At 37.6% G+C, this 23,185-nt stretch overlaps 1 protein-coding gene across 3 annotated transcripts in view; it reads left to right on the forward strand.

The window, feature by feature from the left end:
• Positions 1-22,173, forward strand: part of Erbb4 (erb-b2 receptor tyrosine kinase 4) — a 1,095,063-nt gene extending 1,072,890 nt beyond the window's left edge. For 2 of the 3 annotated variants that reach the window (XM_055616306.1, XM_055616305.1), the window contains exons 26-27: positions 19,148-19,445; positions 21,163-22,173. In XM_055616306.1, coding sequence (XP_055472281.1) covers positions 19,148-19,445; positions 21,163-21,608 — 744 coding nt within the window. In that variant the 3' untranslated portion in view covers positions 21,609-22,173. Of the gene's footprint in view, positions 1-17,912; positions 17,961-19,147; positions 19,446-21,162 lie in introns of all 3 variants that reach the window. The other variant, XM_055616307.1, reaches the window with a different exon arrangement.
• Positions 22,174-23,185: the final 1,012 nt, after the last annotated feature.

Raw genomic sequence — 23,185 nt, forward strand, 5'->3', positions numbered from 1 at the left:
TTTGATTTTTCCAAAAATAATAACCATTGTTTTTAGTCACATTTTAATCGTTTCTCTCTTCAGAAGAAAAAAAATGCTTAATATTCTCAACATTGAAGTATTGAGATGTACATAATTCAGTTGAAATGACTAATTAATTCTTTTACTCTTGGTAGTTGTGTATATCTGGAAGAATATGGAATTGCCCAGTGTGACTAATAACCCACCGTACAGATTATTCCTCACTTGTCTAGAGTGCTATATAACTGCTGTGTACTTATAGTTTGTTTACTCGCCTGAAAATATTGCTTTAGCTTTTATCCTTTTACCACTTACTTTCCTCCCTGTTTTTCTAATTTTTACTATTCGTAATTACCTACCGTTCTCTATTTTCTCATTTCTTTTGCATCCTTGCAAACTGAGGCACAGCTGTGAAATGCTAGGACCCAGCAGCCTACCCCAAAGGCTTCTGGGGGCTATTCCAAGCTGGAGTGTTGCACTGCCTTTCATGTGGCCACTAATTTCTTTGCTGTGTTATCGTTGCTATACGTCAATCCTTAGCCCTCCTTTTCAGCGCTGGCGATCTATCCCAAGCCCTTGAGTATGCCGGGCTAATCATCTACTGCTGAGCCACCTCCTCTCCCAGTAGTCAGTATATGTTAAAGAGAAGTGTATTGGTGAAGAACGTTACTGTTGATTTGTTTTGTGTTTGTGAGTATTTTCTCTACACAAATGTCTATCCATTGCATGTGTGAAGGGCTCATAGAGGACAGAAGGGACATTAGGTCTCCTGGGTATAGAATAGTCTTAGTCAGGATTTCTATTGCTGTGAAGGTATATCATGACCATGGAAACTCTATTATAAAGGAAAACATTTCACTGGGGCTGGCTTACAGTCCAGAGGTTTAGTCTATTATTATCATGGTGGGAAACATGGCAGCATGCAGGTAGACATGGTACTAGAGATGGAGCTGAGAATTCTACATCTGTATCTGCAGTCAGCAGGAAGTGAATGAAACACGCTTGCTCCAACAGGCTCACACCTACTATGAAAAGACGACACCTCCTAATATTTCCACTCTCTCTGAGCCAATAGCAGCCATTTTCTTTGAAATCACTACAAGAGGTTTGGGTGTTTATGAGCTATCACTTGTGTGCTGGGAATAATCGCTAGGAACTCTGGGGGGAAAAAAAACTATGTTCTGTAACACTGAGCCATGTCTTCAAGTCTTCAATATGGAATTTTGACTTCTTGAGTCTTTGAATCATCAGACTCTTCAAAGTAGTTGTGGTCTTCAAGGAGCTTCCTTAGTAAGAGTTGTCTGTCTATCAATACAGAAAAAAAGTATCTGTATTGCCTCTCTTAAATTATGATGATTTCAGGTAAACAACAACAAAAATCTTCTTCATTTGATAAAACAGTCATTAAAAGGTCATTAAGGAATCTACTATGTATCTAGTTCTTCTAGAAGACTGCATCTAACTGTGCCCTCAAAAATATTGACATATAAGCAAGTGCCCAGTGGAACACGGTGAGCAAGTGCGACATTAAGAAGAGCAACAGTGCATAAGGGACCATTAAATACAGCGAGCTTTAACGAGGCCATTTTGCTTTCTCTTAATTCGGACAGCATTTTGATATATGATCTAAAGTAGAGATGGAAGTAATCAGAGGAATAGTATAGGAAGTTTGATAAAATGAATGGTTTTGAAATAGATCAATGGGATCTGAATATTCATTGAATAACACATAGTGAGAGGGAGATGTCAAGTTTTCTAACTCAGCAACTGGACAGATGTAAGCATTATGGATTAGTGTATATCATAAGAGGGATAGAATAAGAAAAATGAATTGATATATTGGATTTTAAGTAGACATCAACACCAAAATATCAGAATGTGTGCCTAGAGCACCAATGAAGGAGTCATAATTGGGAAGTCATTTATATATATATATATATATTTTTTTTTAATGGCATTTACATTACTAGTCCTTTTTAGTAGCTTCAGCATAATTGTAAAGCTAATGGAGAACCAAAAAAAAAAAAAAACAGTTGAATAATGAGCAAAGTCAAGAAGTGAAATTCTTTTTGAAATGTTTTAAAACATACTGAAGAGGAAATGTTTATAGAAGCAATTTGGTAAACTTGTTTTTATTTCTGCTTACCTTGTTTTACTGCACAATGGGATAAGATGTCTAACTGCCTATATTTAAATATGGCTCCAGTACTAGCTAGCCGACATAGCTTGGTATGTTAGCCACTCAGTTTATTGTTCTCCAAACTGTGGATGAAGACCATACCTACCAACGGATATGTGAGGATCCAGAGCAATTATATTTACAGGACATTTTGAACAAACAACCCAGTAACTATTTGTTCTTGCTCTTCCTACACCCCAGTTTCCTCCCATGATGCCCCTCCACACTCCATTTGTTCTCACTTCTTTGACTTATGGAATCAATCTCCCTCTTTCATCTCTCCAATAACAAAAGTAATTCACACTAAGACTTTGTGAACTGATAGATATGACTGGGAACAGAAAAGATGGACTAGGTTACTACACTATAAACAGTACAGACCTTTAATTCAACTCTTTCTCTTCGTTGTCTGCCTGTGTCAACTCGATTTTCTTACAGATTCAAATTGTCCTTTGTCTCGTATATTAGAATTTTCCTGAGGGCTTACAACCCTATGTTAAATTATTTACTAACTACTCAAACACTTAGGATTTAAAATGTTTCAACAAAGAAGTTAATTGTCTATTGGGAATGGTTTTAGCCCACTTACAATAACAAGTTTTCTGATTTATTAATATTTGCAGATTAAACTGAGAGACTCTAAGAGACTGCCAACCTATAGACAGTGCAGAGAGCAAGGCTATTGAAGGAACAAAGGGTCCATGCACAGAATTAGGAGAAAGACTGGCTAAGGCTTGAATAAGTGCTGTATTGATTGAGACAATCAAACAGACAAATGAAGATCCAGTAGGTTTAAGGACCCCTCAAGATGGAAAATATGGCTTTTTAGAGATATCTACTTGGATGAGTAATGCTTCTGGCCTACCCAAGGAACTGTGAACAAAGGAGAGGAGACATGCGATAGTAAGAGGTGAGAATGTAGAGCAGCTGTAAGAAGCAGTATATAAGTAGCGGGACGTGAAGGCTACCTGGAAAATCAATGCAGTAACTAAAAAAAAAAAAAAGGCATCATTACCTCATTTTTAGGCTAAAGAAATTAAGATTCAGACCATGAATACCTTGTGGTGTATCTAGTAAACAACTAAAGATTGAAATTCAGACTTAGCTTTTTTTCAAAGCACGTATTAAGAAAATATAAAGGATATAGATATTGATATACTGAAAAGGGGTAAAAGAAATGGGTGACTTAGAGAAAGGAATCATGAAGAATCAAAAAAAAAAAGGCTGCGGTCAAAGAAAGGAATTATCTTTCTAGAGTTCATATTGGGAGTTTCGGTGGTGTTCATGCGTGGTTATATTATACTTAAAGTACAATTGCTATAAGATCGCATCCACAAAGAGCACTCTAAAACACTGACGCTTATCCAGAAATGACTGTGCAATCCAAGTGACAAGTGACAGAGCTTCCAAAAAAAAAAAAAAAAAAAAAAACCAAACAAACTCCAGTGGGTAAGGACCTATGGTAAAATAAGTTCACCTGAGACTCAGAAAGGGGAGAGAATAGACTGGTTTTTGAAAAGCTGTGATCCAAAATCTTACTTGACCCTGGCTCAGTCAAGTCACGGAATGGACACTCCCTTGGAGAGGATGGGTCAGCGCAGACCCTGTACATGTAAGGTGGCTGCTGAAAGGTGCGTGAGGTTGCTAAAGGCATGGATGCAGGAAACATTTTTATCAGCAAAGACACAAATCTAGGTTTTCTCAAGACAGGTACTCTTGAGTGTTATGACTAGTGGCTAAGAAAAAAAAGGTGTATAGCTCAATAGTTAAGAATACTTGCTATTCTTTCAAAGGATATGATTTGAGTTTTGTTCCTAGCCTTCAGTTGGAATGGCTCACGAACAGACTTTAGCCTCGAGCATCAGACATCTTCTTCTGGCCTCCACAGGCACATATGGCATATCACACATGACATATGGACACACACACGCATAAAAAATAAACATCTTCAGAAACGAAAATAATACAAAAGGTGCATTTTTCTCTTTTAAACTTTATGAAGTCATGTGAACCCGAGGCACAGTTATTATAGAGCCCTGGAAGATCCTGCCACTGAGGAGCTGAAAAGCCTCAGCTTCAGGGTAAACCCCTGTGGCTCAGAAGGATGTGAAAACATACGAGAGAAAAAGCATAGAGAGAATTAATGTGCTGTTTTCAAACTGCATGTTAGTGAGCGCTTCCTTTAGGACTTCTGATATTTAGAAGCTCAAGATGGATGGCATGGACCCTAGAAGTGTAATATAATAACAGAGAACCCTTTATTTATAACATTTCCTTCCTCCCTTCTGGAGACAGAAGGTCCCGCACATTTTAAAATTTTATTTGTGGGCTGATAAACATTTTATAAGTGCCCACCTGACTCTGTGTTTTGGATGAGCTTGCTGCTTGCTTTTGCTCTCCTCTTGGTCAGAATTTCCAGACAGGAACATATGAAGATGTTGCAGAGCAAATAATTTACCAGCCTGGATCTGTGCCATGTTCTCCCAGACAGCTCTCCTTCTCCTGAATAATTGGCATCCAGGATTTTTCTGAAGGTCCCCAGACAGTGGGATCTCCAGAACTGTGGCCAGCTGCTAAGATTACTTCTAACGGCTTTCACTTGAACTTAGGTCACTATTTAATATGCATTTTGTTGATAAGTCACAGAAATGATTGAAACTACCACTTCATATTTGTTATTTTGGGCAAGGACATCTAAGTTTATCCAGCCCAATCTGAATTACTAGGTATTTTTGTTTATCATTAATGTTTAGAAAATTAACATTAGAAGAAATTAGGCAGGAGAGATAACTAGTATAACTAGTCAGTTCACCTATTTGAAAAAAAATGTTCTCTCAAATCTAATCCTAATGAGTTAGATACATTATTTAAATGTCTTAAAGACAGAAATGCCCTGCTTTGTGATTTTATTCATATGACTAAGTGTTAGTATTTTATTTTTCCAAGATATTTCTACCTGGCCTTAATTCCTCCCTTAAAGACAATAAATAAAGCCAAGTGTAACAGTACATTACTATGATTCCAGAACTCAGAAGACTGAGGTAGGAGAATCACAGGTTCAAGACTAGTCTAGACTATGGAGCAGTTTACAGAATAGCCTGGGTTACAGAGAGAGAGAGAGAGAGAGAGAGAGAGAGAGAGAGAGAGAGACCCCATCTAACAACAGCCACTGGCAAACAGAAATTATAGATAGTATGCACTAACCAAGAAAAAATCAGTGGCTTGGGAAATATCCTAGGAGCTTACCGTATCTGGCAGGTGCTTCTACGTGGTTCTTTCCTAGGCACTGGTAGAAAGCATGGGGTACAGATACATGTATGAAAATATATGTCCTCTTTTCTATTTTTCTCAACTTCAATTTCTTATCAAATCATATTAATGTCACAGGTATAGGTGCTGTTCTATAAAATGACTACTTTCTTTTTAAGATTTAACTTTCTTAAAAATCTTAATTGCATTTTAAATGATTCAGATCATTGATTTTTTTTTTTTTTTTTTTTTTGCAAAGGTGGCCCATAGGACTTCCTCTTCCAAACAGATACAATATGAGAGTTCAAATATTCCCTACATGGTATTCTCTCTCTCTCTCTCTCTCTCTCTCTCTCTCTCTCTCTCAATTTTTCTCTCAATTTTTCTCTCTCTCTCAGTGTCATTTCTCCGAAAAGTTCAGCACTCACATGGGAGGAAAACACCTGGCCAGTGCTGTAGATTTCTTGGCCTGTTGACAATGCTTCAGTGTAAATTCTGAGGCATAGTTCATTAAGAATCTATCTGCATGCTTTCAACTGTTCGGGAGCAGTAACTCAAGAAAATCAAAGCCACCATCCTCTCTACACCGGGGGGGCATTTCTGGTGTTTGGGTTCTACTGACTCTGCCCTTAACAAGCAAAGGCGAGGGCAGGAGGATAGGAAGATTTGATTTCTGCTTATTACACTCTCGACTGTCCTGTCTTCCTGTTAATGTACTGTAGTTGTTTAAGCATGTTGGTGTTACCATAAACACTTCGCTGTGGTCAAATGGCCAGGAAATTTAAGGAGCCTCACCTGGATCTACTGCAGCACTATGAGCAATTATTAGTTTAGAAGTGAATGTTTTTAAATGACTTTAAATGATGAATTACTCAATATGTACTCAACTCAAGTTACTTATCACTACTTTATTTACATGAATGAGTCCAATCACTTTGAAAGCTATTTCAAGTGGTATTTGTGATTGAAAATTTTGGGGAAGTAGCCTCTAACTCTCCTAAACTCACTTCATATTAAATGATGGGAGAGGATACAATGAGGCCCCACCCCTACCTGAGAACCTATTGGAGATTTACTGCTGTTGGAGAGGAGGACGAGTCCTCCTCAATGGCACGGTGGCTGATCAGTTGCCTTTGCAACAATGAATTACCTCCCATGCATGTTTATGTGACAGACCCTGAATTCAGTGGGCCACACACAGAAAGAAGAGACGGAAGCGAGTGAGGAACTTGTTGGGAAAAAAGTTCCAGTGAGAGAGGAAAAGGGAGGAGAGGGGAATGAGGATATGAGTATTACCAAAAGTCATGATATAAATATATGAAACTATCAAAACTGTAAAAATGAAAAATAGATTCAGGAGTAGAAAACAGGTTTTCTACCACCCAAAGAACTACAGCATTAATAATGATGACAATAATAATAATAATAATAATAATAGCAGCTGCCATTATCACATAACCTTGTAGGAGTATGAATACTTTCTTTGTCATCCACAAAAGTGTATATTCATCTGTAGAATCTAGTATGATTTTATATGTGTGATACAAAAATTAGAAAACCCAGCACTCAGCTCTAATTTTCTTTTATTTAAGAAAAAAAAAAAACCAGTTGTTTCACCCTTATATGCTACCATGCTGCTTGTTCAGAAATATTTGTGATGGATATGAATATGGAAAACTAACCAGATAGGAAATTATTAATCCTATGGCACAGCTAAGCACGCTAAGCTTTGAGTAAGGTTCTTGCTCATAGTGGACCTGTTCAGCAACAATGTTTTCCATAGTCAAGCACTCTCCTTCTGCAACTAGTTAGACCCCTTACTTGATGCACACAAAATAATTTTATTTAGAATTTCGTTGTATTGCTAGTACTCATGTTTTTTTTTCATTTTAAAGTTTTCTTTATTATTATTATTATTATTATTAATTACACTTTATTCATTTTGTATCCCCCTCATAAGCCCCCCCTCCCCTCCCGATCCCACCCTTTCTCCCCTTTCTACATGCATGCCCCTCCCCAAGTCCACTAATAGGGGAGGTCTTCCTCTCCTTCTTTCTGATCTTAGACTATCAGTTCTCATCAGAAGTGGCTGCATTGTCATCTTCTGTGGCCTGGTAAGGCTGCTCCCCCATCAGGGGGAGGTGATCAAAGAGCAGGCCAATCAGATTATGTCTGAGGCAGTCCCTCTTCCCATTACTATGTAACCCACTTGGCCTCTGCCCTGCAGACTATCAAAGCAGATGCTGAGCCTGATGGCCAACTGTCGGGCAGAGTGAATGGAATTTTATGTAAGAAGTGGGAAATAGCAAGAGCTGGAGAGGACAGGAACTCCACAAGGAGAGCAACAGAACAAGAAAATTTGAACACAGGGAACTTCCCAGAGACTCATACTCCAACCAAGGACTATTCATGGAGATAACCTAGAACCCCTGCACAGATGTAGCCCATGGCAGTTCAGTGTCCAAGTACTCAGGTTTTTTAAAGAATTTTTTTTTTTTACTTTTCTACAATATAGGATCCCCAGACCAGGGAATGGTACCATCCTATATGATCAGGTCTCCCTATTTCAAGACATTTTCATAGGCTGAACTAATCTAGACAGTCCCTCACTGAAATTTGCTTCCTGGGTGATTCTCATTTTTCTTTTAAGTCAATAGTTAAAGCCAACCATCCCATTGCCTAAAGAAAAAAAAAAACAAAGTTGGGATATTGTTGATAACTTACTTATTCAAGACAAATAATGACTTCTAGATAAATATTTGATGAATCAAAAAAATTAATGTAATCAAGATAAAGCTCACTTTCCACATGTTCAATATAAAATCAAGACTCAATATAAAATCAAGACCAAGAATCCAGCAAGAAATGTAAAGGGAACAGAGCCTGTACAGATACTTAAGGGTAAAAGAAGAAGTGATCTACAGTGGCCTGCTGATAGGCTGATTTATTTAGACGGAGGTTTGTGTGTGTAGTGTTGGAGAAATGAGTTTGGAAAATTGGCAAGGATTGTAATCACCAGGAGCCGACAACGCCGAAGCAATGAAACTTCATTTAACCTGAGGGCAGGAGGAATGGTTGCAGTTTTGCAAACAGAGAAAGTAACTGTTGTAAAAATAATGACTGAAGTCAAGGAGATGGGCAAGAATGTTATTACAGTTCTCTAGTCAACAAAAGATATCATAGTTATGATTATCACAGATGCCAGGCATCTCTAATGAATACTGGCTTACCCAGTTCCCCTGCCATAAGTAATATTACATTTCCTTTACCCCCAAAGTAATGATTAAGATGGTAAATTATATGGCTTTTTAACCACAAATAGAAGGATAAAGGAAGTGTTTGAATTTAGTGGTTAGAAGACATCCAAGAGTAGATCTTGGGTGCTCAGATATGAGAAGTAAGATAGAAAAAAAACCTGAGAAAACATTGAGATATTTGATTTGCACAAGTGGATAAATTATTATTATCAATCACTAAATGAGAAGACAAATTAGGTTTGATTTGTGAGGAAAGGGTTTGGTCATTTCTTCTAGGAATTATAATTTTGGAAATGCCATAAAACAATCCAATGAAGATATAAGCCAGTGGCAGATAATCACGTGGGAATTAGCAACCAATATTCCAGTGCTACCGAAGAGTCGGTCTACCATGAATTATAAACACTAATTTGAGAAACTCTAATAAATTTATTGGAAGAGCAAATAGATTCTTTTGAACATAGAAGCCAAGTCTCTGAAAAGTACAAATAAGATGTTTCCAACTGAGAGGCCTATTACAGTGTATCCCGAATAAGTGGACAAGAAGGCCTTATCTCAAACAGAAGTGGAACAGAACAAGTGATCTTAGAAGTCTTTTCAGAAAACAATTCATGATTTCATAAGCCTGAAATTGAGAGAGCAACCTTGGTGAGGAAACAGGTCTAGGACTTTATCATCTTTGGAGTCCCAGCTGGACCACTCCTGATGAAACCATGTTCTAAGGATCCCAAGTAGACTGTTTGTTCCCTAAATCATGAGATTTTCTTGTTGGTTAGTAGCTGCCCGATGTTGAGGAAAGTGACTTGCTATCTCAGCGACCCTGGCAGAAAATAGAGTAAGTGGGTCGCCGACGGTATCCATGTCAGACTTAAATTACATTGTCTAGTTTATTTTAGCTCTGTTTTATTTTTGGTTTATTTCTTTTTCATATTGAAATAAAATACTATCTGTTTTGTAACTTGAAAGGAGACTATTATAGTTCTGATTCTGACTAATCTAGTTGACTTTGGCAGCAACTAGTATAAATAGGAAACTAAGAAGTATTAGTCTATTCCTTCCCCTCCCTCCCCGAATTCCAGGAAATTCCAGAGTGGTAAATGAATAGATGCAGGAATGCTCTGAGTATTTTTCCCCCCTCTCATTTTTAAAAAAAAGAAAAGAGAAAGAAAGAAAGGTAAGAGCTGCTCGGACTTCAGTGAACAGCCAGCTCTTGGGGAGAGCATTTTTCTCTTGAGGTACAGCCTTCAATCTGATATTCATTTTGCTCAGATCAGTTGTAAATACCAGGCTGTTTCTGTGAAATGTAAGTGGTGTTTGCTCTGGGCTGCTGGGACAGCCATGTGCTGTTTGCTCTGTCAGGAGCACTGCCGGAGTATCCGTTGTACATTATTCAGATCAGCTCACAGGAACCAGCTGTCCTAATTCCAGGTGGACTGAGAAACCTTTTTACTCACAGCAACAGCTGGGCCACCTGGTACCTTAAAGAGCAGTAGTTGGGTGAATGAACCATTGTTACAAAGTCACTTTTTATCTGGGAAACAGTTTTCAGAAGCCGGCATAACTGAAGGTATTTCCAATCTGGCCCATGTTGAAAATGATGAAAGCGCAGAAAGGAAAGCTTTGTCTAGGTTGAGTGAAAACGCGTGTGTGCTGCCAACATCTATCATTTAAAACACTGAATAAAACCCACATGCCAAAAGAAGCTTTATAAGATTTGCAGTTGTAGGAACTACTTTACTTACCCTATTCTGCTCACTAGACAAGCCATGTCTTTAATATATATTTTACATTCTTCAACACATTTTATGTAACTCGCAATCAAGCCAAAGAGAAGCCTGAACATTTCACACACTTTGTTATTTGCAAGCAAATGTGATAACTTTTCCAAACCATAAATAAATATTTTAAGTGGGGTTCCTATGTGGTTTAATGAATAAGATTTGCTGATAAATGTGAATATGTTTTAAAAATAAAGCAAAAGAACTAAGCCAACAGCTGATAAGAGAAAGTGAGAACGGTTGAAAGGAGTCAGTAAGCCTCTGCTACTGTGTAAGCTGACAATATCACCGGTGTTCCTTGTCACAGGAGCACATGTGTGCAGAAACTCACCAGGTGCAACTGCTTTAAATCAGCCATTATGATAACACTAAAAACCAGTTTTATATCTAGACCCTGTCCTGGCATGCTAATTTTAAAAATAATGATATCTGAATTCAGATTATTTCTAGGACACATTTTTTTCATTCATAGTCCAAAGCTGTTCTACAGATCACTTATTTTTTAAGCTATTTTGATAATTGTGGAGATTATGTAGTGTGTTTATGTGTAAACATGGGTTAAAGCAGTATTCAGGGAAAAGTATATTAACTGACCCTAAACATGTATGTGTATACTGATATTCAATAACTAACGTGTACAGCTAGAGTGTTCAAGCAGCATACTTAACTCTGTGGAAGGCAAGCAGTTTTGTAAATAAGGCATTTTTCTAGTAAGTACTTTTAATTAGCATATTTATGGACAGTTTTGTCTGTGGTACTTGCTATTATAAGATTCTTACTATTGTTTTATAAACCCATAGCCTATTAGATAAGAAAGGTTGCTGCTTACCTGAAAATTTACTACCTATTAAAATAACCAAGTATTGCAACACATTTCATGTTAGAACAAATGTAATGTGATTTCATACATGCAAGGCAAATACTTTCATTTGTATTATGGGTAAAATTTGATTCCTTTTTAGAAACTTTTAAAAAATACATACCTGAAAATCTTCTAAAAGTATCTATGAAATGTCTATTACAAACCATAAGTTATAACATAATATATAGTAAATGAGAATCATGGAATCTCATTTGTAAATTGATCACTATCTGGTTGTATTACTTTGAAAATTAACACTATAAAACATCAAGTCTCAGGCTACTGAGAGGGCTCAGCAGGTAAAAGAGTTTGCTGCTAGGTCTTTCACGACCTGAGTTCGAACCTCAAGACCCAGAGAGTGGAACGAGAGAATAAACTCCCTGCAAGCTGCCCTCCTATCTCTATCTGTGCACTCTTTCTGATGCAATGAATCAGCTAAAATTTAAAAGTTTAAATCAAGTCTCTATGTATTCAATGGAAATTTTAAATTATTTTTTTTCAAAATGTTATCTTTGCTAATCACCATCCAAATGTAGTATCCCTAGAGCCTATGATCATGTGCTACCAAAGGATAGATGATGTGTGTAGATGCTCTATTAAGACAGAAAGGAAGGTTCTAAACATGCTCAGGAAGTATTTATGAGACAATTTTACAAGAAGCTTTGCTCTCATACTAGACACATTTGTGAGGTTTAACTACTATTCCTGTGAATTTAAGAGAAAGTATCCATTCGATATTACAATAATTGGACAGCTGAAAGTGAGTTTTCACATCACTTGGCATATGGCCTCATCCTCTTCTCTGAGTCAAATAAACTGAAGGTCCAAGAGGTAAAAAAATTTATTAAATGTTACATGATACAGTGAAATGTATTCACGAATGGGATCCCAGAGCTGGAAGGATTTTATGCTTCCATTTGTTTGGTGTCTGGGTAATCTCTATTGTCAACAGTTGCCAATGCAGTGCTCACAGGTGAAGAATTTTTCATCAAATACCTTCATACTACTGGCATGAAACCATATAAGCAGTCACAATCATCTTAGAATTCATTTACAAAGTTAGGGTAAGGCTCTTTTCTAAGTGATTATAGATTGTCTTAAGTAGACAGTGAAGACCAACCACCATGACGCCACCCTTTGATATATAGACACAGCACTTTAAAACTGTAATTGTCCGCCACTTGTCCCCAAGATCTCACATTTATGTTATAATGTAAGATATAATAAAAAATACAGTCTTTAATAATTCCAAAATGCTCAAAGTCTCTTAATTGTGAGATTCTAGAACATAAAAAAACAAGTCATATGCTTCCAATATACAGGCACAACACAAACATTTGTATTCCAAAAGCAAGGCAGGGCACAGAACAATCGCAACAAAGAAAAAACAAAATCCAGCAAAGGAAACACCAGATCTTGCAGCTCTAACATACAGCGTCTGATTTTATTTTCTTTATTTCTGCTCAGAAACAAAAATATTTTGACCAAGTTATTTATTCGAATGTGTGTATGAGAAAATAAGGGGAAAGTGGCACCTTCTTTCCAAGTCACCGGGGCTATTGAATTGTCTTAAGCCTACTAGAAATAATTTATTAGGATAAGCCAGTAGCATTTAGGACAATATTTCATTATTGCCCGCTTTGTCTTGGGAAAAAAAAAAAAAAACAGAAGAAAGTAGAAGGAAGGAAGGTATGGAGGGAGGGAGGGAAACACAAAGGTAAGTAAGGATGAAGAGAGAAAGGGATGAAGAGAGAAAGCTAGGAAAAGAATAATTATAAATGAGTTTTATTCATTTTCACCACTATTACAAAATATCTGAGGTTAGGTAACATATACTAGGCTCCTCCGTTGACAATTTTAAGAGACAGGTCAAATATTTTGAAGCGAGCTCTGTTTGAGCATCCATTGTTTTATCACACCATGGCAGACAGCATCACCATGGTAGAGCGTAGGCTATAGGGAGAGATTACATGATCAGACCAGAAGAAAGAGCAAGGTGAGAATCCAGCTTGCCCTTTCAATAACAACCTTCTCGCAAGAGCTAACTGATGGCTCTCAGAAGAACAAAGAAGGACGCCTCACAAGCCTTTATGCCTTAAAGTCCCCAGAACCCAGGTGTAACAAACCACACTCAAAATTGAGCCTGCACAGGAACCCTTAGTTAACACAGTCTATGTACAAAACACAACACTAAACAGACAAACAGAATTACAACCGACACTAGGGTGAATAGACAACTTTCAAATGATTACTAATCTTAAGAGAAGTATAAAATACCTTGTTCTTCACCTTGTACAGAGCTAAGGAACATTGACACCAGTGTGACACCAGTGTGACACCAATGTAAAGCTGTTTCTTTGCTCCTTTTCGTTTTTGACTGTGGGAACATTTTCTTAGTTTCCTTCCTTTTGCACTATGAAATATGAAGGTTTTCTAAACACTAGTACATGAACTTGTGAGAAGGACGGAGTGTTACAGCTGTGTATCAGGAATTGCACACAACGCGAAAACACTTTCTCTGACTTGCTATCTGGCCTGTGACAAAGAGAAAATACCTATTGGCCTGGTAAGCATACATGCCTTGGAAGATAAAAAGGTTGAAAACCCATAATAGTTACTAGGTGGAAGTGTCTAGGTAATACATTATTGCTGATGGATTAGCAATGTCTTACGGACACACTGTTTTTCAGATGACAGGATTTACACTCTTGGCTCTTGAAATTGCTATAGTTTGTTATGCTTGTTATCAAAAATTATAATTATTTGAAGGTAAAACTCATTAAGTACATGTTTAAATTAGATAGATGGTGGGCATTTAAATGTGTTATTTTTTTTTTTAGAACTCACATTTGTGTGATAATTTTTTTTTAAATCACAGATAACTGGTTATCTATTTAAAACTTCTAAAGATCCATATTAAATGATATACACATCAACATTGTGCATGTATCACATAAAGGTTCAAATACGTACTCTTCAATTGTAAGGCTAATTTTAAGGAATTTAAAAGTGCATCAAATGCTACATTTTCTACACTTGCTAAGACTTGCCTTCTCTACTACCTATGACATTTGGGTTCAAGTCAATCATACAGTGTCCCAGGGACAGGGCCACAGCATTAAACTTCCTCTCTCTATCACCCCTACTAATCGCCTCTCCATGAACACACTCTCCAGCGCTCACCAGTTCCTAACCCACCTCTTTCCGCCTCTGTCCTGCTGACAGTAAATCCTCTCACCAGCTAATTGAATGAGTGCACCTGGCGCTGCCTCCCAAAGATCCACAAAGCCAGACTTTGATGGACAGCAGAAAGTGGCACAATGTGAAAACAAAGCCCTTTAACTGAGAACAGTGCTTTGTTCTTCTCAGGGCTTTAAGGTCACTCCAGCTCATTCTGGCTGTGGTGAGGATCTTAATTTTCACTCATCCAATTTACTTGCAGCTGTCATTCTTTCCAATATTAAAAGTTCAGTGCCTCAAGTGTGGGGGGGGATTTAAGAAAGAGGGGAATGAGGCACACTCGTTGCAAACTAAAAACAGCAGAAGCAAGTAAAATCTGGCTTAGCTCTGAAGTACAAAAAGTTATTTTCAAAGCCCATAAATTATGACACAGTGATTAACATGTAATTTAAATATATTTAAACAACAATTATATCACATTTCCAGCCCAGCTAATTGGCCTCACAGATGTTCCCCTTGGAGCTGCATTGCCCTTCCACGGGGAAATGAATGAGGTGCTTTTTATCATAAATACCAGATAAAAAAGCAAAGTGAAAGAAAAATGGAGACAGAAACATAAAAAAGCAGCCAGAAACCCTAAAAACAATGAACGCTAAGGGTTTTGTGTAGAATCTGTTTCCATTTTAATGCTGAGAACAGGAAGAAGGGGGAAAAAAAAAGCATGAAGACACTCTATTACTGTGATGCTGGTTGGCAGGGTGTTCAGAGAGAGAGCTGGCAGGTTGCTGATGGAGAGACTTGTCAGAGCAGGGACAGTAGATGCATTCTATCAGACAGAGCCTTGCTTCATGTCTGAGAACAGGCTAACCGCAAAAGCCCAGTTATTCGTGGTACGCCACCTTTACAACTGAAGGCCTTCTATCCCAGATAATGAAGATAGATAATGGACTGTTTCCTGATTAAGAACGGCCTGTGAGTCAGTCCTTTAATCATTGATCTTTTAAGTTAAAAAAAAAAAATACACAAAAATCAACTCTAGCTTCAGCTGTGATTCAAATGGAGCATTACCTCATATTGGCGTTTTTGCCAAGTAAGAGGTCAAAGAAACACAGGTAATTACTGGGGTTTTGAAATACTTTACCTTTTGATGTGAATTCACTCCAGCAGCATTGTTCTCTTGTGTTTTTTGTTGGTATTTCCATAACCTCAGGCACTATCTGGTAGAAAACTGGTATAAATCCCAAAAGACTCATCAGCACCCACATCTCTTCTAGTATGCAACGGTATCTCCAACATCTATAACAGTAATTTTTATCATGAAGATTTAATAAATATTTGTTAAATGCTTCCTAATTGGTCAGTGCTTGATGAGAAGTCTGGGGTTTGAATTGTAACAGTAACTCAGGCAGTTCCCACATCTTATCTGTGCCACTCCTCAATTTTACAAATCACTGAACTATACAAAATATTCCTTTCTCAAAATTATAGACAAATATAATTGATTTTCTGTCTTTAAAAAGGACGGCAAAATGAGGCCATATTTACAAATTCATATAAGCATTTAAAAAAAATGTGTCTTTACTGAATACCCTTGACATGACTTCTGACCTCAGAATTCTTATCAGCAGCTGTATACCTACAGGTTTTATACAGTCTACATTTATATAACAGTGAAGAACATTATTTTTATTCTAGGGAATAAAGCAGTGAATAATGAAAAATGGGGGTCCAAGATTTTTTGCAACTGAGCATATGTGGGTACACCTGGAGCCTAAAATTTCTAACTGGACGGAATAATATTTATAGAGTGTAATAACAACTCCTGTGCATTGAATATTAAATATATCTATAAAAATATCATAAGTGTCCATGAGCTGATGAATTGAGCAAGAAAGTATGATCCATATACACAATCAAATACCATTGAAATATAAAAATAGATGAGGGCTTATTATTTGAAAAAACATAGATGGACTTAAAGAAATTATCCTAAGTGAAGTGAGGCAGGCACAGAATGACAAATACCTCACAACCTCACTCACTCCTCTGTGTGATTAGAGAAGGCAATGATTCTTTATTCTGCATACTTTTATAACTATAGGGTGAAATGCACTGTCAGTTTATTATAGGACTTGTTCTTTGATCAGTCTGGCAAACAGCATTTGTTAAGTGAAATTGTATTGTTCAATTGTTATTGATTGGCATTAAATAGTTGTTATTCATAGAAACAATCTCCTAAGATTGCTTTGTGAATCTCTAAGTTGTAGGAGCATAGATGTGAGATGATATTTAGTTTAGATGTTTCATATAAATGACATAGGTGTCTGGAAGGCATTTTTAGTCATCTCTGTTGGCTTAAGATCAGATGTAGAGAGCTGTATCATAAAAGCAGCTACTTCTGCCTGCCTCATTCATTATCTTCAGGACCAGAAAGGCAGAGAAATTCCCACAGAGAAGGCAGTTCTCAGTGTGTCTAGCAAGTGAATATATATGGGTATATTTTCATATTAAGGAGCAGTCTTGGGATTCACATATCTCCCTCCTCTTTCTCTTCCTAATAAATACTGCTCTTAACAGTTTATCATATTTTGTCTTCACTTTCATATAGCCCAAAAGATAGACTATTAAGCTATGGAAATATAGACATTTTTAAAAGCCAAAACCTGGTTATGAGTCTAACTACATAAAATAAAAAGTATGTCTCCAATAACGAATCTGTTTTTTAAATTTTTCTTCTGTTTCTTCCTTTTATAAAAAAATGAAATGGAAGATAAAAGACGGTGTGTTCTTTTTTTCTAAGGAGACACAGACTGGCCATTGCTGAAGTGGTAAAAATAAATATAGCTTAATAAAAAAATATTTCAGAAACCTTGAAATCCACCTTCTATCTCGTTCTAACACTCCTGCACCCTTTTTAAGGTTTTGGGGTTTTTGTTGTTGTTGTTGGTTTTTTTTTTTTTTTTTTTTTTTTTGGTTTTGAGTCTTGTAAGGAAACAAACTGGTATCTTGTGATGATCCTAAATGACATGAAACTGTGTGGGTCTTTGGATACGTAATAACATAATTTATCTTTTATTTTAAAACACACTTTCATTATTTGTGGCTTTCTGCCATCTTGTAGGCTTAATCTGAAAAATGATGATTTCTAGGTCAGCCTTATTTTTTTAATAATTCAAAATTTTACTTTTCCAATGTGATTCCCTTTGTCTGAGGGGTAGAGTCAATGTTTAAATTTGCTTGCTTGTGGGAATTAATACAATTTGACTATTTAGGAAAAAAAAATCACTGTTGTGCACTTCCCCTTTGGCTCATGCAAGTCGTATCTTTTCTTTCTCTTTTCTTTTTTTTAATTTTTCATCCATGTTGCCTCTTATTATATCCATCATTCCATTTTTCTTTTCTATTAGAGTGAAATTGGACACAGCCCTCCTCCTGCCTACACCCCCATGTCGGGAGTAAGTATTTCACAATTGGCCTTCATCTTTTAGGAGTTTTTGGTCTTCTCTTAACCATGTTTCTTCTCTCGTCTTCCCATAATTTCCTCATTTTTGCCTTTGCCAACAGTGAGTCGAGAATTGGCTGTAAACTGTGTCACTGCCTGTGTAGATGTCTGTATCTCAGATGATGATTACAGCTGAGACATCATACATCAACAGGGGCTTTCAATGTTTACTGGAAGGATTTACCCAGCTCCTGAATTATGCTTCTGGGTGAAGATGTTATCTTCAGTCTCATGACTGTAGGTCATGTGTGGAAAAGTCTAAGTCTCAACGACTGTGCTTTTGTTAGGGACTGGACAACTCACAGTCATAGTAAGCTAGACCAGAGGTGAATTGGTGCATCATCATTCATAACATCTCACCGTACTTCTGCACTGAAGACCAGTGGTTGTAGAAAAATACTTCGAGTTCTATAACAGAATTAGGCAACTGTAGAAAAACAACACAAAATATTTTTATCAGCTCACACTCCAGTCACTTGGTAAATTTAAAAACTAAACGTCTCAATTTGTTTCCCCATGATTTTTACCTATTTAGAAGAAAAAAATCAGGATTGGGGGTGCCTGAGAGAATGGATCAGTCAGAAATTTGCTTGCTGCACAGGCAAATCTGAGTTGGATTCCAACACCCACACAAAGAGCTACACTTTGTAATTCCAGCACTGGGAAGGTGTAGGCAGGCAATTCCTAGGACCTGCTGACCAGTCAGTCTAGGCAAACTGATGGACTCCTAAGTCCATCAGTGGAAGGACGACTAAGGTGGAAGGGTAAAGAGAAGTAATTCTCAACCTTTAGGTCACGACCCTTTGGGGGCACATATCAGAGCGCAAAATTATAGCGATGAAGTAGCAATGAAAAAAAAAATTATGGTTGGGAGTTATCACAACAGGAGAATTGTATTAAGGTTGAGAATCGCTGCTATGAAAGAAGACATGCGACACTGAACTCTGGCCTCCATTTGTATGTATCGCTATGCTCACACATACATGCACAGGAAAAAAAATAGAATCTTGGGTATTTCTAGTACTTACCTCAAATTCGTTAGCCCCTAGGAAAATAAAATAATCATTAATAACATTCAGGTTTCCTTTACAAGCTTTCCTAACAGCTGATTCTCCCAATGTGTTTCTACTATTTTAACAGAATCAGTTTGTGTACCAGGATGGAGGCTTTGCTGCACAACCAGGAATGCCCATGCCCTACAGAGCCACGACCAGCACCATACCAGAAGCACCAGTCGCTCAGGGCGCAACAGCTGAGATGTTTGATGACTCCTGCTGTAACGGGACCCTGCGCAAGCCAGTGGCACCTCATGTCCAAGAGGACAGCAGCACCCAGAGGTACAGTGCTGATCCCACCGTCTTTGCCCCAGAACGGAACCCGCGAGGAGAACTGGATGAAGAAGGCTACATGACTCCGATGCGTGACAAACCCAAACAAGGTACGAGCTGAATGTTCAGACGTGACTGTGCCCAGTGATGACCTCCATCAAACAAGCAGAGTAGAGAAACCAAGTTTCAAGACACCCGGAATGGTGACATTTGTGATCTAGAATAGAAGAGACCAAGGCACCTACCACTACACAATAGTTTCCGGAATCTGTGGTGTCTCTGTGCCTACACACTTTGTAAATAGTACAAATCTCAGGCTCTATATGAACAAGAAAGTGGATTTTTAACAAAATCCTCAAGTGTTGTCTAAGACACTGAGGGCTGAGAAAAACCAACCTAAATCTATCTTTATTGGAATAGTTGTATGAAGTTTTTTTTTATTTAATTTATTTACTTTACACCTTGATTGTAGCCCCTCCCCTTTCCCCCTCCAAGGTCCCAGAACCATTGCTGTGTTGAAGTAACCAAGGAATATAGTTGTAACGGCAGGTGTTACTGGCAAAGGACCAAAGCTTTTGATGTCAACAAGAAAAGAGCTGATTTAGTTAAAACATGCAATTTCACTAGCCTAGCTTAGGGTTAGGGGTATAAATGATTATAGACTGCTTTCTTAGTGAACATGAAAACTTAGATTTAGACCCCAATATTACCAAAAAAAAAAAAAAAATACTAGGTTTGTCACAGGAAATTATGATTTCTGTGTGTGAGTCTTCAAAAAATAAAATTTTATTCTACATGTACTTACATATACCACATTCTCGATAATAGTTTTTGAATTAATAGCTTTTTAAACTTTAAACATAGAAAGGTTAAACACCAAGATTAAGTAACATTTCAGTTTTGAAATGAAACAAAAAATATATATTTTCTTCTCTGCTAGCAGTGCCACAGAGAAGACAAATTAATTGTTATTGAAAGTAGAGATCATGATGATGTCTGTCAGGATCAACAGCAGGGCATATATAAGACTGTGAAAATCCTATTATATCATCTTCATATGCCTTTGTTCACTTTTTGTAAAACACAAGCTTCTGATCCTTGCATAAATAATGTAAATGATCTAGCACAGTACAATGAGGATTTTGATGACTATAGCCAAGAATAATTGATAGACTAGACAGAATGATAGAGAGATAGATAGATAGATAGATAGATAGATAGATAGATAGATAGGAAGGCTTCTGTACAAAAGGTGTTTTTGGAAAAAAAAATAGTTGTTTTTATATGTATGTGCGTGCATGTCTGTGTGTCTATATCTGTGTATATGTCACATGTGTGTTGGTGAGTGTGGAGGCCAAATGAGGGCATCGGATCCTCTGGAGCCGGAGTTACAGGTGGTTGTGAGTGGACGTATATGGATCCTGGGAACCAAACTCTGGCCCTTCTTAAAATCCACAAGCGAGTGACCCCTGAGCCCTCTCTCCAGCTCCACCATGGGTGTTCAACCCTGAGAGCCCCATTAAAGCAGCCCTTACACAGCTGCCACCACATGCGTGTACATTTAAAAGAGAAGAACAATTTACAAGTCAGGAGCCTTGTCCTCTCTTGTTTTGTTAACTGTTTCGTTTGAGCCTACTCCTTTTTTTCTAATGCCTAGCCTAATCTACAGGTTTTTGTTTTGCTTTGTTTTTGAGAATTTATGAAAATAAACTTGTGGCTCTCGTTCTAAAGAAATAATCACTGCTTTTAAATTTAGTCTGATTATCAAATTTTTTTTTTCCCCCAAAAGTAGGTATCTGTTAAATGGTACTTTTTGTATTCTCTTAGAATATCTGAATCCTGTGGAAGAGAACCCTTTTGTGTCGAGGAGGAAGAATGGAGACCTTCAAGCTTTAGATAATCCGGAATATCACAGCGCCTCCAGTGGCCCACCCAAAACAGAGGATGAGTACGTGAATGAGCCGCTTTATCTCAACACCTTCGCCAATGCCTTGGGGAATGCAGAGTACATGAAGAACAGCGTACTGTCTGTGCCAGAGAAAGCCAAGAAAGCGTTTGACAACCCCGACTACTGGAACCACAGCCTGCCACCCCGGAGCACTCTTCAGCACCCAGACTACCTGCAGGAATACAGCACAAAATATTTTTATAAACAGAATGGACGGATCCGCCCTATTGTGGCAGAGAATCCCGAGTACCTCTCTGAGTTCTCCCTGAAGCCAGGCACTATGCTGCCCCCTCCGCCCTACAGACACCGGAATACTGTGGTGTGATCTCAGCTGGGGTGTTAAGGTGGAGAGACATGCCCACTCCATTTCCCTTCCCCCTCCTCTTTCTCTGGTGGTCTTCCTTCTTCTCCTGAGGCCAGTAGTTTTGACACTTCCCAGTGGAAGACGTAGGAAATGATAGTTCTGTGCTTACCTAACTTGAACATTAGAAGGAAAGGCTGAAAGAGAAAGACAGGAGGACACACACTGTTTCTTCATTTCTTCACATGGGTTGGTAAACGGAGTGTCGGTCAGAGCTAGAGAAGGTCTAGGAAATAAAAGGCAATACTGCCTGCTGTCAAAGAGTCCCAAGTTTGTTCCCTTCATACACTCTAACTTTCACCTTTTCCCCCGGCCCCCGGCCCTCTCCCCCCTTAATCTATCAATGAAGGTGATTGAAAGCCCAGACTTTGTTCTCGTCTGCAATCATCGTCTTGTGCATATTCAGCATCGCTGAAATCATACTAAAGCTTCCATTAGAACAAAAGGATAAACATTTGGACAGCATTTGATAGTAACTGAGATTGAGAAGCCAATTTCTTTCTCCATAGTTCTTTCTTGGCAAGTAAGAATGGCTTTTATAATTTTTAATTCTCCACTATAGTTATAACTAGTAATTGTGTTTGGAAGGCATCTCGGTTTTCTTTTCTTTTTTTTTTTTTTTTTTTTTTTTTTTTTTCATTTTAATTTGCTTTGGCCTGTTGCTCCCCTATTTTGGCTCTGGTTTCTAGTTGTAAAGATATTTACATAAAAGTTTCTTGATAGCATTGAAACTATATATATATATATATATGATGTAGAGGTTGTTATTTTAAATCATTCAGTGCTTAAAATTAGAAAAGAAAACCAGATACTAGTAAAAATAGCTAAATCAGTTCTAGATTTAAATCAGTTCTAGATTTCATGTCTCTCACTACTGAATTTATTCTTCCCTGCCATTTTCATTCTTTACCATTTTATTCTTCTCCACAAAAGACTGTCTTTGATGGGCAGCGGTAACCTCAAGAGTAGAAGAGATGCTAAGAAACACTTCTGTGTTGTTCATAAAACTACTGATACTTTCAGGGGTGGTCCCGTGGGGGATCCATGCAGTGGAAGAAACACTGGATTGGGTACGTCTACATGGAAGGTACTCAGAAATGTAGTTTGCACTTAAGCTATAATTATATTTGTTGTGTTTTTTTTTTTTTCTGAACTCCATTTTGGATTTTGAATGAAGCAATATGGAAGCAACCAGCATATTAACAAATTTAAGTACATCTTTTTTTAAAAGGATCTAAGATAAAGAAAGACTTTGGAACAGTGCCCAGGGATCGTGGCGAGAGTGCCAGCACATTGTCTTCATCTGATGTGGCGTTGGTGCGTAAGGAAGTATGCTAAGTTTGTACTCTCTGTTTGAAGGAATGCAAGTTAAGGACTGGCTTGAATTCCATGAAATTTCTAGTATGAGACTCTGTTTATATTGAGTAGAAGGTGACTTAACTCTTCACACCTAAGTTCCTATAATTAAAAGTAATTCACCAACATTTGAAGCCTATGGAATAGGTCCATGATTGAGTTAAGAGTTGTAAATAAACATGAAA

This window comes from Psammomys obesus, unplaced genomic scaffold (genome assembly GCF_907164565.1).
Source record: "Psammomys obesus unplaced genomic scaffold, mPsaObe1.curated_primary_1811, whole genome shotgun sequence".
In the NCBI taxonomy this organism is placed as follows: domain Eukaryota; kingdom Metazoa; phylum Chordata; class Mammalia; order Rodentia; family Muridae; genus Psammomys; species Psammomys obesus.